The sequence below is a fragment of the Protomyctophum parallelum genome, assembly GCF_964188405.1.
Source record: "Protomyctophum parallelum genome assembly, chromosome: 6".
NCBI classification, from domain to species: Eukaryota; Metazoa; Chordata; class Actinopteri; order Myctophiformes; family Myctophidae; genus Protomyctophum; species Protomyctophum parallelum.
Window position 1 is genome coordinate 41,795,597 of NC_139701.1, and position 16,335 is coordinate 41,811,931.

General features: G+C 45.6%; 3 protein-coding genes and 1 pseudogene across 4 annotated transcripts; 2 read left to right on the forward strand and 2 right to left on the reverse strand.

Moving 5' to 3' along the window:
• Positions 1-1,960: 1,960 nt before the first annotated feature.
• Positions 1,961-2,869, reverse strand: mtrfr (mitochondrial translation release factor in rescue; the record flags this gene model as incomplete). The annotated part of the gene is made up of 2 exons (XM_083766747.1): positions 1,961-2,191; positions 2,573-2,869. 2 exons carry the CDS (start codon positions 2,867-2,869, stop codon positions 1,961-1,963), a joined length of 528 nt encoding a protein of 175 aa, XP_083622873.1.
• A 786-nt stretch (positions 2,870-3,655) lies between these two features.
• LOC310859688 (GTP-binding protein 4-like) lies at positions 3,656-6,122 on the forward strand. The gene has a single exon (XM_083766374.1). It carries the CDS (start codon positions 3,679-3,681, stop codon positions 5,584-5,586), a length of 1,908 nt encoding a protein of 635 aa, XP_083622500.1. The 5' UTR covers positions 3,656-3,678; the 3' UTR covers positions 5,587-6,122.
• A 377-nt stretch (positions 6,123-6,499) lies between these two features.
• LOC310859983 (large ribosomal subunit protein uL29m-like) lies at positions 6,500-10,404 on the forward strand (annotated as a pseudogene). Its single transcript has 2 exons — positions 6,500-7,277; positions 10,401-10,404. The product of its transcript is annotated as a large ribosomal subunit protein uL29m-like (transcript).
• Positions 10,405-12,890: 2,486 nt separating this feature from the next.
• LOC310860960 (1-acyl-sn-glycerol-3-phosphate acyltransferase gamma-like) lies at positions 12,891-14,027 on the reverse strand (the record flags this gene model as incomplete). The annotated part of the gene is made up of 1 exon (XM_083768181.1): positions 12,891-14,027. Exon 1 carries the CDS (start codon positions 14,022-14,024, stop codon positions 12,891-12,893), a length of 1,134 nt encoding a protein of 377 aa, XP_083624307.1. The 5' UTR covers positions 14,025-14,027.
• Between the last annotated feature and the right edge of the window lie 2,308 nt (positions 14,028-16,335).

Sequence of the window (16,335 nt, forward strand, 5' to 3'; positions counted from 1 at the left end):
ATATGCATCTTTCCTGGTTTGACCAGTGTAGTAGTTTATGTGCATGTCGTGGTTGCCTGTTTGTGCACAAACTTTCATGTCAGTCGGCGAACGTACACTGTGTGTGTGATTGTGTGCGTGTGTGTGTGCTTGCGTGCGCGCATGTGTGTGCGCTCGGTGCAGCTTTGGCTCTTAAGTCAATAAGCTTCTTTGACATACCTTATAGCTTGCGTGTAAAGATCGGGAGTCCGGTAAAGGTATGCCGATGCTGCGCAGCCTGGCTTGAGTGTCCCAGCACCCCCCGGGGCCTTCGCCCGCCGTCCCCGCGCCAGGGACTTCTGTCCCAAATGCAGAGAAGGTTTACAACACCTGTCAACAACACCTTATAATCGTTTATCTTCAGCTCTTACTGCTACTCTTACAGGTAGTCAACAACACCTTATAATCCTTTATCTTCAGCTCTTACTGCTACTCTTACAGGTAGTCAACAACACCTTATAATCCTTTATCTTCAGCTCTTACTGCTACTCTTACAGGTAGTCAACAACACCTTATAATCCTTTATCTTCAGCTCTTACTGCTACTCTTACAGGTAGTCAACAACACCTTATAATCCTTTATCTTCAGCTCTTACTGCTACTCTTACAGGTAGTCAACAACACCTTATAATCCTTTATCTTCAGCTCTTACTGCTACTCTTACAGGTAGTCAACAACACCTTATAATCCTTTATCTTCAGCTCTTACTGCTACTCTTACAGGTAGTCAACAACACCTTATAATCCTTTATCTTCAGCTCTTACTGCTACTCTTACAGGTAGTCAACAACACCTTATAATCCTTTATCTTCAGCTCTTACTGCTACTCTTACAGGTAGTCAACAACACCTTATAATCCTTTATCTTCAGCTCTTACTGCTACTCTTACAGGTAGTCAACAACACCTTATAATCCTTTATCTTCAGCTCTTACTGCTACTCTTACAGGTAGTCAACAACACCTTATAATCCTTTATCTTCAGCTCTTACTGCTACTCTTACAGGTAGTCAACAACACCTTATAATCGTTTATCTTCAGCTCTTACTGCTACTCTTACAGGTAGTCAACAACACCTTATAATCCTTTATCTTCAGCTCTTACTGCTACTCTTACAGGTAGTCAACAACACCTTATAATCCTTTATCTTCAGCTCTTACTGCTACTCTTACAGGTAGTCAACAACACCTTATAATCCTTTATCTTCAGCTCTTACTGCTACTCTTACAGGTAGTCAACAACACCTTATAATCCTTTATCTTCAGCTCTTACTGCTACTCTTACAGGTAGTCAACAACACCTTATAATCCTTTATCTTCAGCGCGTATATCTTTTCCACGTCCGATCACATAGACATGGTAACGCCCCGCCTGCCTCTGATTGGCCTATGCCGACGCTGGCAGCCTTACCAGAGTTTCCTCCGAGGTGGAAGATACATGCTGGATAGTCTGCGAGGTTACTCTGTGGTGGGAAATAAATAAATAATACAAGTACGTGTAACTTTTTATTTTTGTAGAAGATGCAAACTAATATGGTTTATGCCGTTGGCCTGTTTATACACGTGTAAACTTGAAACATTATTGTACTGTAAAAATGTCTCTTTTCCCCTGATCTTTATCTTTTTTAGTATAACAGTATTAGTTTACTATAATTAGATTAATACCTTGACCTTCATCTTTTTTAGTATAATAGTATTAGTTTACTATAATTAGATTAAAACACGATGATCAACACTAACACTTTAATTTAGAACACAGCCAAATCAAATCAGAGTACATACGTGTTAAATTAATTATTCAATCAAAGCAAACGGCACAAACAATATTAGTTTGCCTCTTCTACTTGAATCTCGGAGGACAGGCAAGACGGGCAGTGTCGGTAGGCCAATCAGAGGCAGGCGGGGCGTTACCATGTCTATGCTCGGACGTAGAATAGATATAAAAAACTTCAGTCCGTTTCATTCCCTGGTTTACTACCGGCTTCAAGTGCTTCTTTAAGCAGTCTTTTCCTCTCCAACGTTTCGTTTGCCTTCCTCCTCTTCTCGTTTTTCCTCTGCACGGACTCGTCTTTCCTCTTTACGATCTCACTTTCTTCTCCTTTGAATAAAACATCCAGTTTCTCTCTCATGATCTCCCGCGCTCGTTGTCGGTTTAGAGCCTGTGATCTCGTCTGATGACACTGTAGGGGAGGGGGGAGAGCAGAACAATGTATTCAGTTAAACCCATTCAGAACGGGAACCCGTTTTTGGTGTTTCAAGCATTATGTTATAGGTTTAGCTATTGAAAAATAGGATTTGAAAAAATTGTGAAAATGTGCCACAAATCTTTGAACATACATTATTTCAGAGCTAACATTTTAACTCAAATATTGGCTTCTGGGGAGGTCCCTGGAACAACATATTTTCAAATGGGGGTTGGCGGCCAATTACATTTCAGAAAACTGTCAGGATTTAGAAGACATTTTTTTAATCTGATCTCAGGTCAAAATTAATTAAAACTATAGAACCTCTATCTACACTGTCAAATCCTAAGTGCTTATTTCATCACAAGAAGAGCATACCTTCACCACGGTGCCGGTTGGGACGTGTTGGAGCACCACACAGTTGCTGGTCTTGTTGGTGGCCTGACCACCGGGGCCGGAGCCTCGGACAAACTGCTCCTGAAGCTCGTCTTCGTCCAGGACCAGGAGGTGCTCCTTCTTCACCAGGTCCTTTTTACCCGCCGCCAAAACCCACGGCGTTCCGACGGGACGTGGTCCGAGGAGGAGCGCGGAGACGGCGGGAGTTCTCCGCGGAGCGGTCCTCAGTGCCGCGTTGTGCACGACGCTGTTGATGATGGAGGCTAGAACAAACGGCATTGTTGGACGACGTATAGCCTCTATAGGCCCAAAATATGATCCATCTGATTTTATACTTAAGTAAAAGTAGCGATATAATAATACAAAAGTAGTGGCATCGAAATACATTAGTACCAAAGTCTTCAATCAATCAATCAATCAATCAATCAATCAATCAACTATAACCATATAAGCATTACATTTGTATTGTGGTGTCTCGCTGAGGGACCGCGTGCCACCTGACCACCTCCCTGGAGAGAGAGAGAGCAGGGGAGGCGGAGTTGAGCACAACCGGCTGGGCTGCATCATAGGAGGCAGGTACTATCACAATTATCTGCTGGAGGGCTTCAGATGAGCAACACCTGTGCTCCCAGCCAAACACTCTCTCCGTGGCAGGTTGGTGCGCGGTCTGGCGGTAAGCGAGCACACACTCCCTCACAATATATTATATAATCCAAATATGTCAGACTGACTCTATCTCTTTTTGACGAACCGGGAGCCTGAGTTTATTATTATTATTTCCAAGTTCAAACCCTGTGTATATTATTTGGTTTCAATAAATGAGTGCCACACTCTGGGCTCAAACCTGTTCCCTGCCTGTCTGTTTCCTGACGTTGGTTTCAATCCTCACAGTATGTGTCTAACCTGACATTGAATGGCTTTTTTATGCTGTTGCAATGGCGTGAATGCTCCTGTTTTGTACCCATAAAGCTGACAGATTTATGTGCTTCTGATGCCATGACGACACACTCCATATTTGGGCGTAGCTGCATTGGGAACTCTTTATATGGTTAAGGCTGAGCCGTCAGCGAACCACACTGTCTGACAAAATGGCACTTTATAATTTCAAGAAGATTATGGTGGTTCCCTCCGCAAAGGATTTCATCGACTTGACTTTATCTAAAACGCAGCGGAAGACTCCGACAGTGGTACACAAACATTACCAGATCCATCGCATTCGACACTTCTACATGCGCAAAGTTAAATACACACAGCAGAACTACCATGACAGACTCAGCCAAATCCTCACCGACTTCCCCAAGCTCGATGATATCCATCCATTCTATGCCGACTTGATGAACGTGTTGTATGATAAAGACCATTACAAACTGGCTTTGGGTCAGATTAACATTGCCAAGAATTTGATTGACAACGTGGCCAAAGACTATGTTCGTCTGATGAAGTACGGAGACTCTCTGTACCGCTGTAAACAGCTGAAGAGGGCAGCCCTGGGGCGTATGTGCACCATCCTCAGGCGACAGAAGCAGAGCCTTGAGTACCTGGAACAAGTCCGTCAGCATCTGTCACGTCTGCCTTCCATTGACCCCAACACAAGAACCCTTCTGCTTTGTGGTTACCCAAATGTCGGCAAGTCCAGCTTCATCAACAAGGTCACCAGGGCCGATGTTGATGTGCAGCCCTATGCTTTCACGACCAAGTCCTTGTTTGTGGGCCACATGGACTACAAGTATCTTCGCTGGCAGGTTGTGGACACACCCGGCATCCTGGACCACCCCCTGGAGGAGAGGAACACCATTGAGATGCAGGCCATCACGGCACTGGCCCACCTGCGCTCGGCCGTGCTGTACATCATGGATCTGTCGGAGCAGTGCGGTAACACGTTGCCTCAGCAGCTGGAGCTCTTCAACAGTATCAGACCGCTCTTTGCTAACAAGCCTTTGCTTGTTGTGGCCAACAAATGTGATGTGAAGAAGATCAGTGAGCTGACTGAGGAAAACCATAAAATCTTTACAGACCTCTCTGCCGAAGGTATCCCTGTTATTGAGACCAGCACCCTGACAGAGGAGGGGGTGATGAAGGTGAAGACAGAGGCATGTGACAAGCTCCTTTCCCACCGTGTTGACGGCAAGATGAGAGGAAAGAAGGTCCACGATGTTCTCAACAGACTCCACCTGGCCGTGCCCTCCAAGAGAGACGAGAAGGTGAGGCTGCCATTTATCCCAGAGGGAGCCTTGAATCGCAGAAAGGCTATGGAGGTGGACGGACCCAAACGCAAAACGGAGAGAGACCTGGAGATGGAGCTTGGAGATGATTACATTCTGGACCTGCAGAAATACTGGGATCTCATGAATGCAGAAGAGAAACAGGATAAGATTCCTGAGATCTGGGAGGGTCATAACATTGCCGATTACATCGACCCTGACATCATGACGAAACTGGAGGATTTGGAGAAAGAGGAGGAGTTGAAGGAGCAGGCCGGGGAGTACGATGACGATGAGGAGAGTGAAGATGAGGAGATGCAGGAGATCCGAGCACTAGCCAAGCAGATCCGAAACAAGAAACAGCTCAAGGTTCTGCAATCCAAGGAGAAGGACGTCCATGGGCCACGCATGCCCAGGACCAAGACCAAGGTTGAAAGAAAGATCCTGGAGAAGGAAATGGGTGACCTTGGTCTGGACATGACTAACAAAGATGATAGCCATTATGTTGAAAATGCCCGGCGGTCTCGCAGCCTTGTTGCTAAGAAACGCAAGCGTGAGGTCTCTGCCCCGCCCACCTCTAAAACCCGAAGTCAGAGCGCCTCCCGCCCACCTCGAGACCAGTCTGGCGTACGAGATCCCAAGATGGCGAGGAAGGTGATGAAGATGAGGAAGAATTCCCAGAAAGTCTTCAACGCGGATGGAAGGAAAGGCGAGGGAGACAGACACATCTTCGACCTCAAACCCAAGCACCTCCTGGCAGGGAAGAGGAAATCTGGTACCAACGACCGCAGATAAACTCTCCCCCCCCAACCTTGTCTCTGGACTGTAAGGCTCTGGACTCTCACTTTGTACCAGTACACCTATGTTTTTTCATGAGCCTTTCCCTCATTCAGATCCAGTTCTTGTCCCAAGAAAGTGGAACATATTCGGCATGTTTAACATTCTTCCTGTGGGGCGTTGTATGTGTGATGTTGGGGTGTCGCCATGGAGGGCTGTGGCAACATAACTTCACAACAACACCAGTGGTTCTCTACTCTGGTCCTGGGGACACGCAGTGTATCTGATTTGCTGCCAAATCTGGGAGTAAGTTAGACCAGGGACACCAGATGAAGGCAGTGAACTAACTGTAGAATAGAAAGTTGTGTGTGTCTTCTGGGCTGGAGTTGAGACATACTGCAGCAACCATAGCCCACTTCGGTAGATACCCCACTTTGTTAACCGCTTCAGAGCTTATTAAGGCCTATATACTTTGTTGTATAGCAAAAATAGAAGATCTACAAGTGCAGAGAGTTGTGAGCTTATAGATCTGCTATTAAAGAAAATCAATTCGTGATTACTAGTTTTGTTTAATTTAACAAGGAAATACAATGCCTTCCAACTCGTAAGTGAACTTCATCAGTGATGTTTGCTGAAGTTGCAACTTGTTAAAGTGATGGTTCATGGTTGATGGTTGTTTCCAGCACCAAATGTCTTCTGCAATATGACTAAACATCTGGGAAGTCAATAAATAACTACTAAAATGAAAAAAGAAAAAAAAAAGGCTGAGTCATGGTGACAACGTGTACATACAGGATATACGGTACGTCTTTGTTTGAAAAGGTTAAGTCCAAATGCGGAATATGGATCTAAAGTGTCTGACCCAGTTTGTCTGTCATTTAGCAGACGCTCTTAATCCAGAGCTGTTGATGCATTTGGCACAGCATCAAAGATGGCAGTGACCTCGACGGGGCGCATTTCGACACTTTGCAAGCAGTTTCAAAACACGTTTAGGATCTCCTCGGCGACGTCAGCTCGACACTCGCTCGCCGTTGCTAAAGGCTCGGCCAAATGCCATTCCTATCTAAACGGGCAAGCGTCTTCATTCGTCTCCCCGGCTCTGCACCGTCACGCGGGCGCCGTCGGGCAACAACGCAGACCGCTGCACGTGACCGCCAAACGACCGGCACTGGAGGAGTTCTTTGACGTGCCCGAGAACTGGGGGGAGACCACGGTCAGGTCGGGAGCGCCGTGGGACGCCAAACAACTGCGGACGAAGAGCAACGAAGACCTGCACAAACTGTGGTACGTGCTGCTGAAGGAACGCAACATGCTCCTCACCGTCGAGCAGGAGTCAAAGAGACAGAGGGTCCCGATGCCCAGCCCGGAACGTTTGAAGAAGGTCGAGCGCTCCATGGCCAGGCTGGACTCGGTGGGGACGGAGAGGGCGACGGCACTGCGCTTGTTGCAGACGGGCCAGGAGAAGCCTGGAGGAAGGACGTGTTCGGACGGGTCAACTGGTACACGTTCCGAGAGCACGCAATTCCTTGGTACATGAACAGAGCGTACGCCAAGAAGAGGTTCTTCACGCCGCAGTTCGTCGAGCCGCACATACAGCTCCGCGTAGAGAAACATCTCAGGGCGAGGGCCAGGAAGCTCAGCCATGACCGGAAAAAGATGGCTCTACTCGAGAACAAGTTTCCTCACATGAAGGTTTCTTCACACTGGAAGTTTGTATGGAATAAATTGTTCCATAAAAAGTCCATAGACTTGACTGCCACATGACGTCACGGTGTGCATTTGTGTGTGTATGTACGTGTGTGTGTGTGTGTGTGTGTGTGAGACTGTGTGGGGGGGGATAGGGAAAAAAAGCTAATAGCTATCACAATGAAACTTCTCCAGTCGAGATTTCTGAAATGATATGTTTAAATATGCAAATTAGGCATTATATGCGCTAATTTACGATAAATCTGAAGATCGGATAAAGCCAGGTTCAAAATTATTGTTTCATTTTGTTGACATTATTAGAGACAAAGAGGGGATTTTAGATATCTCAAATTATCACTCCATGAATCAGAAAATACTGTCAAATGGACATTTATATAGACATATTTTTATGTTGAATAAAATGCGATGTAAATCAGGCTATAACTAAAAAACATTGCATGGATGCACCTGGGACGTATCCTCAGTGATGTATCCTGAGGTCAACAGGGTTTCGGGTCTCTCAACATCATATCCCTCACTCAGGCGACCCAGGCTCACCCAGCCGGGAGTGATCAAGTCCCGACTTACGTCCCAGTAGCTACCCTCAATCAGTCCCACTAGGGAAAAACCAGGGGCACACAATCCGTTGCCAGGGCTGGGAGGTAAATTTCTGACACATGGAGGGACTAGGCTCTATGGCCCTCATTTATCAATCGAGTGTAAAATCTGCCACAGATTCGAGTGCAGGTTTCGTAGTACACCCACGTCGCCACGGCATTTATAAAGTGATCGCAAACAGCTGATCCTTCCTTAATTTTGTTCTCACGTTAATAAATGTCACGGCTGAATTTGATCTGGCACGCCCTAAGAAATCAAGCCTCGCCCTCGTTTTTGCGACATGAACAACGGCAATACGTTTCCTGAAACCATGGTTACATGAAAAAATAGGTTTCTCCCGTGCCTTGCTGCCCGCCTCACCCCCCTCTCTCATACACACGCACAGCACGCACACGCAACTTGCAAGCCCAACTAACTGGTGTGTTGTTAAACAAATAAAGAACGAACACCTGCATGAATTAAATAAAGTTGTAGGCCTACCCTGTCTGTTTCACTCTCACCTCGCTTGCCTTGCTGTCATGCACGCACGCACGCACCTACATGACACATTAAAATAAAGCTGTCTGTTTCTCCTCTCGCTTCGCTTCCCTTGCTGCCCGCCTCACCCCCCGCACGCACGCACGCACGCACATATCCTATTTGCAACTTTCACTGTGTGTTGTTAGTTGTATATAAAATTATTAGAACGAAAACCTGAACCTGTGAACCATAATTAAATAACAAATAGGCACACACACGCTGCTGTTTTGCAGGTGCTCCTCCTGTCCTGTCTGTCTGTCTCTCTCTATCACAGTGGTCCGTCCGTGACCAACTGACCATGCACGTTCCGACGTTCGCCAGTCTATTTAGATTGCCTCGCAGTCGTTAGTCACTGTTATATGAATGTGCAGCCAAAACCATAGCCTCATGTGGCTGGTGCATGGGCTGGCTGGGTAATATACCTATATCTCCGATGCAGTTCCCACTTGCGCTGGGAGCCTGGCACGGTACATTTGGCATTCGAGCGACGCGTCGGGTTTATTATATTGCACATACTGTAAGAAAGACATCGGCCTTCATGCTGTAGATTAGGCTACAGTAGGCTATACCTGCACGTTGGGACTCTCCGCAGCTGAGCTGCAGCAGCTGCTGCACTATACTCTCCAACGTCCCGTCATGGGAATATTTCAGCACAGACAGCCCAAATCCTCGCATGTATGCGCTCATGCAAAACACTGTTTAAATGGCTTAAGCATCTCTTGCAACATTGTTTTTAATTGCGCGATTTTATCTCCTACTAATTTCATATGACACATGTATTCCTTAACATTTTTATTTATTTATTTTTTACATGTAGCCCATATACATTATACATACCTTTTATATAAACATTTTAGGAGTGAATACATATATGTTTTGATGCCTGTGACAGCCTCTCAGCAGTTCAGACAAGGCTGCTCCGCTTGTGTAAAACAGAAAAACAGCGTACGCCAGCTCGCGACCAGACGTGACTATTTGTCCTACTCAAGTTCAATTTCAAGCTTTGCCGGAAATGTTAAATGCCGAAAATGTCGGTAATTTCGGCGTGCGCCCATATTTTGGCGTACGCACGGTTGATAAATGAGGGCCTATGGATTGTCTCCTGTCCGGGATGAATGAATGATATATCAACAAACCCTTTTGCAAATTCCTATAGGATAGATATGAATACAACTGGAAGGGTTGCTGTATGTGAGTGCAACTGAAGTGGAGATTCTTTGTCCCAGGTATGAGGAAAACTTATTTTGAGGAAAAAAACTGCCTTTAAAGATTTGTATTGTAAAATTCCAAAACATGTTATTTGAAGCCACACTTTTGAGACGAAATATCTCATTCTCATCCAATACTTGGCAACAACATATCATGCCATATATCATTGGAAAGGTCTGGACCTCGAGCTGACTGTGGTTTGATCCAAATAGGTCACTTCCTTTGTACCAGGATGGGCAGTGGCTCAGGGTAGAGTGGCTGGATGGTAACCGCAAAAGGTTGGCAGTTCGAACCCGGGCCCCCCCAGAGTTAGTGTCGAAGAGTCCTTGATGTGCCGGTTGGTGCCTTGCATGGTTTCCTGCCGCCATCAGTGTATGAATGTGTGTGTGTGTGTGTGTGTGCGTGTGTGTGTGTGTGTGTGTGTGTGTGTGTGTGAATAGGTGAATGTAATGCACAATCTATGTAAAGCGTCTTTGTATACAGGCGCTATATAAATGCACCATTTACCAGCAACCAATCGTGAATATAGAGAGGGTGGATTTTCACCCAGAAAAACGAGCTGTCATTGGCTAAAATAAACTACTAAAATAAACATCTAAATGTGTATTTTGAATGTTTATTTTGCTTTAGTTTGAAAGAAAACATGTTTAGGAAGTAAAATAGCACAACATCTCAAAATTGAAAAACCATGATTTCACCTGCCTTATGTCTCTTATGTCTCGCCTTATTTTATTTTTTTAGAATTCATTAAATTGACCTCTGATGTCACTCTGACAGTCAATATAATCATGGTTCACCAGGTAACGATTCAATTCAATTTGATTCTACGATGCATTGCAATGCATCACACTTTTCTATATTAATGCACAACGTGGCAAATCAGTCAATGCAACATATACTGAACTATACAGTCAGATATACTGAACAACATTTTACTTAAATGTATATTATAATATGTTATACAATATACTTATAGTATAATTATATATTAATATATTATTACATTTAGGCTTCGATTATTGATTATGTCACGTTGTGGCATCGGTGCAGAATCGTGCCGATTATTGTTGACACCATTGACAGCGATCTCCATTAGGGATGCACCGAAAATTCGGCCACCGAAAATATTCGGCCGAAAATGGCTAAAAATGTATTTTCGGCCTATTCGGTTTCGGCTCAAATAGGCCGAAAATATATCACCGAATAGTCAAAACACCGGGTCGGTATAAACACAACACGCGATTGTCTTGAACGTAACCAGAGCGCTCCGCATCTACCTCTCTCTCTCTCCCAACTTCAGTCTCCCCCCCCCCCCCCCCCCCACACACACACACACACACACACACAGCGTCAAGTTGCTCTGTGCTGTGGCTGCGATGCGCTCCGCGAAATCTGCGCGCTCATCAACAGGTCCCAAAACATGGTATTTGTGAGCACCGCCACTGTCTATTCTTTTGTCGTATGACAAAAAATGCTCCCCAATGTCTGAATCTGTGAGTTTGCAGGCAGGCTACGACGAACACTATCAGTAGCTTGCTCGTTAGCTCCTCAAATTAGTTCCACCTGTGTGTAATCTCAGCAGCGCATTGAAGTGGGCACAGGCAGGGCAAAAGCAGAAGCAGAACGTCCGTGAACGTTTTGCTTAACAATGATCAGTTGTTCAGTGCTGTTTAACTTTGGCAATATGTGATACTAGAGCCTAGAGAACATGCTAATATATGGCTGCTAAATAAGAACGTTTTCCCCTATCAGCTAGCATGCTAGTGTGTGTGTGTGTGTGTGTGTTTGTGCGTGCGTGCGTGTGCGTGCCCACACACTGTGTAGGACAGTGGTTCCCATAAATTATAGATAGTTAGGAAGTAAACCAAGTGGGGGTCTGTAACAGAGTGCAAAAATGGAACCAAATACACTCTCAAAATTTACATTGATTTTTACAATAGAAATAAAAATAAATTGGGGTCCCAGAGATAGAAATGGGAAGAAAGACAGTCAGCTATACACAGTCAACATTACAGATTACAGTACCATTACAAGTACAAGGAATGGCAATGAAATCAAATTGTATTAAAAAGGGGGTAAAATATTAATTTTGAAGGAGTATTCATTTTGATTGTCTTTATTGTTAGTTACAACATGCCTACAATAACTTGAAGCATTTTTTTTTAAAGGTAATTGCAAAAAAGGTGGCATAATCCGATTAATCGTTTAAATAATCGCCCGATGAATCGATTATGAAAATCCATAATCATGTCTTTTGCCATAATCAGGTAGCTTTACAACAAAGCTGTATTCGGCTATTCGGTATTCGGTTTTCGGCCAACTGTTTCCTATATTCGGTATTCGGTTTCGGCCAAGACAGATACTGTATATCACTGCCCAAAAAACATTTAATCAGTTCACTGTACTGTACTATAAGCCGATGCCCCTCCAGCCGGTGTCTGTCCCATTATTCCCCAATTATTCTATTGGAGAAAACGGTTTGGGGGGAAAAAAGACAAATAAAAGATAAATAGTTGAATTTCCACATGTCCATTACCTCTGATACAAACTGTCCCCGATACTGTCAACGGAGCTAGCAAAGATGAGTTGATGAAAGAAAAAAAAGGGGTTGAATACAAATAAAGATGAGTGGATTGAAAACAAAAATACAAGAAGTGAAAAAAATTACTTGAGACAACATCAGTGCTGTAGGTTGTAACTAACACTCGATGTTATTGCTTTTAGAGCAGCCCATTAACTAGAACACAAACCAGACCTTCATTCCCATCATGTTAGAACACACACCCGACTCTCATTCCTGTCAGGTTGGAACACACACCCATCCCTCCAAAAGCCATTTAGTGCAGAGGTTCCCAACGTGGGGTCCGGAGGCCCGCCGTCTCAAGAGAACTTGAGCCACGTGAGACACTGTGTCGGAACGTTGCGAATTTCGATTGATCCGACTCGTTGCGACCCGATAGGCAGAGGAGAATAGTGAATCATGTTCTGGCATGAGCGTTTGCCCCGAATGCCACCTAGCCTCGGTCCCAGGCTTACTCATCTGCGAAGAGAAAAGCCTGGTCACAACCTAAGGCAGAGACGGTATCGGTGGAAGATGTATTCCCCGCATACGATATAACACTTGTTTCATTCACGTAGATGGAAACATATTTTTTAAGTGTCAACGTCATTTCCTTGAGCGGTACTTCTGCCCAAATCCCGCAACTTCCGCCCCCAAAAAATTATAGTGGCTACTGGCCAATCACTTGCACAAGTGGTATAGAGTTTCAAAGGACGCAGTGTTACTGTTGCTACTTCAGTTTCTCGACCTCCTGGTCGCCGTAGTTGGAGCCGGTCTTCTTCACCTCTGTGACACCGATCAGGCGGCGGATCGCCACGTTGGCCACGACGAGGAACAGCAGGAAGCCGGCGACGGGGAGCGGCGAGCCGCTGGCGGCCGCGCCATACGCCAAGCGGACGAGCGGCGACACCAGCAGCGTTGCCCAGAACAGGAAGTTGAGTGCCGTCCACGGCCGGCGGGCCGGGACCACGGCGGGCCCAGGGAAGGAACCCTCCCTCTGGTAGTGCTCCTGCAGTGCGTCCTTCTGCCGGTAGAGCTCATGGAGCCAGTCGGCGCACTCCTTCTCCCCGTCCGGGATCTCCTCCACAGGGAAGCGCCGCACGCTCATGTCGGCCATGTACCTCTTGCCCTGGACGACGCCCAGCAGCGTGGGCGTCTGCTTGTCCTTGAAGTTGAGCGTCACGTCGTAGACGGCGCTCACGGTGCCCCGGAGGCACTGCAGTGTGGTGGTGAAGCCCTTGGTGCGCGGCAGCAGGTGGTGCTTGAGCTTGGGCAGGCCTTTGCTCTCCGCCACCTGCATGCTGATGCGGTGCTTCGTCTCTGTGAAGCGAGTGCCCTCGCAGTACAGCAGGAACCACATGAACTCGGGGTAGTCCCGGAGCCGCGTCAGGCCTCCGACGACCGTCTCCCGGTCCTCCTCCCACCTCCTCTTGCAGAAGACGATCTCCAGGAAGTACCAGGTCCAGCCGACCAGGGGGACCTTCAGCAGCTCGTGCTTGGCCAGCACCTTGGAGCTCCCCAGGACGCCGTAGCGCTCGCACATGGTCCAGCCGCACAGGGAGTCTATCTCGAAGCTGTGGTTGAGGATGACGACGGCATGCTCCTTGCCGAGTCGCTCCGCCGTGGCCCGGTCGGTGTAGAGCGTGCACTCGGTGCCCGACCACCACTCCAGCAGCATCACCAGCTGACTCCAGAGGGAGTAGGCGAGCCGGCAGTTGATCCGACGGTAGAGCTGCTTGTCGACGGGCCACAGGACACAAGTGCACAGCTGGACGAGGTTGATGACGAGGCCGCTCGCTACGAACACGAAGCCGATCAGCAGCTGCGGTAAGAACAGGCTCTTCAGGTAGGCTAACAGCGGCATGGGTGGAGGGAGGGACTCCGCCTCTCCACGCACTCTTCGACCAACTATGGTGGCCGACCTCAGGGGTCTTTTACAAGCCTCCGTGTCCCTCGTATGCCCGCATATGGAGATGGTTGATGTCGTCCTCATGACGTCATAGTACTGACCGCTGTCGCTCTGGCGGTTCACACAGGGACTGCAGAGATCTCCATATGTGGAGATCCATTGACACACTTCGATTAGGACAACCGACAATCTGACCGACTTCCCTCTGGACATGCAGTATCATACATATTTGGAATATGTTCGAGATATTTTAAATGCACCAATCTTGTATGCGGCTTCCTGGCATAAAACGGGTTGTAGCTGCCTGGTTCCTCACCATGAGGAACATAATATGTCATGGTTTTGTCGGGGACTGCCCTTAAGTCAGACCTCCCGTTAGTCCAACCCGTGCTGCGGGATACAAATCACCCATTATGCGGGTTACAAATCACCCGTGGCTTCCTGTGAGGTTAGGTTTCTGGTTTAAGGACTTCAGTATTTTGTACCATACAATTGTATGTGTAAGTATACAGAACAAAGCATGTTTGCTTTCGCCATCTTTGTTGAAGAAGAGTCTGGGCAATTATGTTTTAGTCTTACTAGAATGACTAAAAAGTTTATAAATCTTATATTTATATATAGTCTGGCTTAATCTAGTCAAATACATAAAGTGTGATTACGTTTGAGGGGATTAAGCATGTCTACCTAGTACCTACACCAATTGGTGTCAAGCCCATTAGTGTCAATATCAGGCCATCGGCAGTGATGGTCTGATTTTGAATCTGAATGGCTCTTTGTGTTTATTCTATTGCCCTGGAGTATCAATCTCCTGTAATTGAGAGCAATTTGGAGGTTCAATGGCTTTCTTTCTTGAACAATGACAAAAGACCGAAACATACAGTACAAACATGAAAAAGCAAACAAAACTAAAACTAAAAACGAAAGAAAAGAAAAGAAAATCGACATTGCGTTTCAAACCTTGCTTGTTACATTACATATTTCTAGGCATTTGCTGTTATTTTTTATTCCCCCATATCCATATTCTGTTCAGTCTTAAATGTTGTCCATTTGGACAATTTGTCCTCCATGTTTTCTTCCTGTAGCTTCAGACGGTGTGTCAGTTTCTCCTTGAGATGTATCTCCTGAATCAAATCATCCCATTGTCCCTCTGTTGGAGGTTCCATCTGTCCCCATTGTCCCTCTGTTGGAGGTTCCATCTGTCCCCATTTTCTTGTGATAGCTTTCTTTCCTGCCGCCAATAAAATGTTTACCAGATATCTATCCTCTCATACCCCCCATCAAGTTTCCTAAATACAAAACATCACACTTCATAGGCACCTCATATCCCAATATCTTTTGTATCTGATCATGTATCATTTTCCAAAAATCATCCATTTTGGGACATTTCCAAAACACATGTGAGTGATCCACATTTACATCTCCACAACCTCTCCAACATTGTATCAGTTGCTTTAACTGATTGCTCTTGATTTTTGGTGTTATACAAAATCTGCATAGATTTTTCCAAGAGAATTCCCTCCATATCCGTGAATTGGTAGATGATTGGTGCATTTTCCACATATGTATCCAATCTTTTTCTGTAATTTCTATGTTTAGTTCTGCTTCCCATTTAATATATTCCGTTGAATGACTGCTACTCATCAAAGTTGTATATATTGCTGATATAATACGAATCTTTTTCCCCTTGTGTGTGTGTGTGGTGGTGTTTAATATTAATATCCACTGCTTCTTGTTAAATTTGCATTCCAATTCTGTCCAGGTATCCAGGATTCCAATCCACACACTTCCAAGGCACTCATTCCATGTATCATGAAATGCTGTACAATAATTATTAATGTTGTTTCTTTTGCATTATTTATATTATATCTATATCTATCTGCTATTGTGTTTCTAGTTTCACACACATATTCTAGGTTGCACTTGTTACATGTAATTATATAAACACAGTTACTAGTATTAGCCTGTATGTTTTGTTTTATTCCCACCATTCTATTTGTGGTTCTATTTTTGAGTGGTGCAACCACTCCAAAGAACTGCAATGTCCTTGTTCACCTACCTATGTGTTCACCTATTTGACTATGAGCACCAGTATGACTATGAGTACCAGTAGGGGCGCTGCTGTGCCAGAAACAGAGAGTGCTGCACTGTTGCCTGCTAATGAGAGAGAGAGAGAGAGAGAGAGGGGAGGGGGAGAGAGGTGAGTTGCACCACTCAGTTCACACAGGTGTGATTTTCACCTGTTTAGGTCTTGCGTATCGGTCTGTCT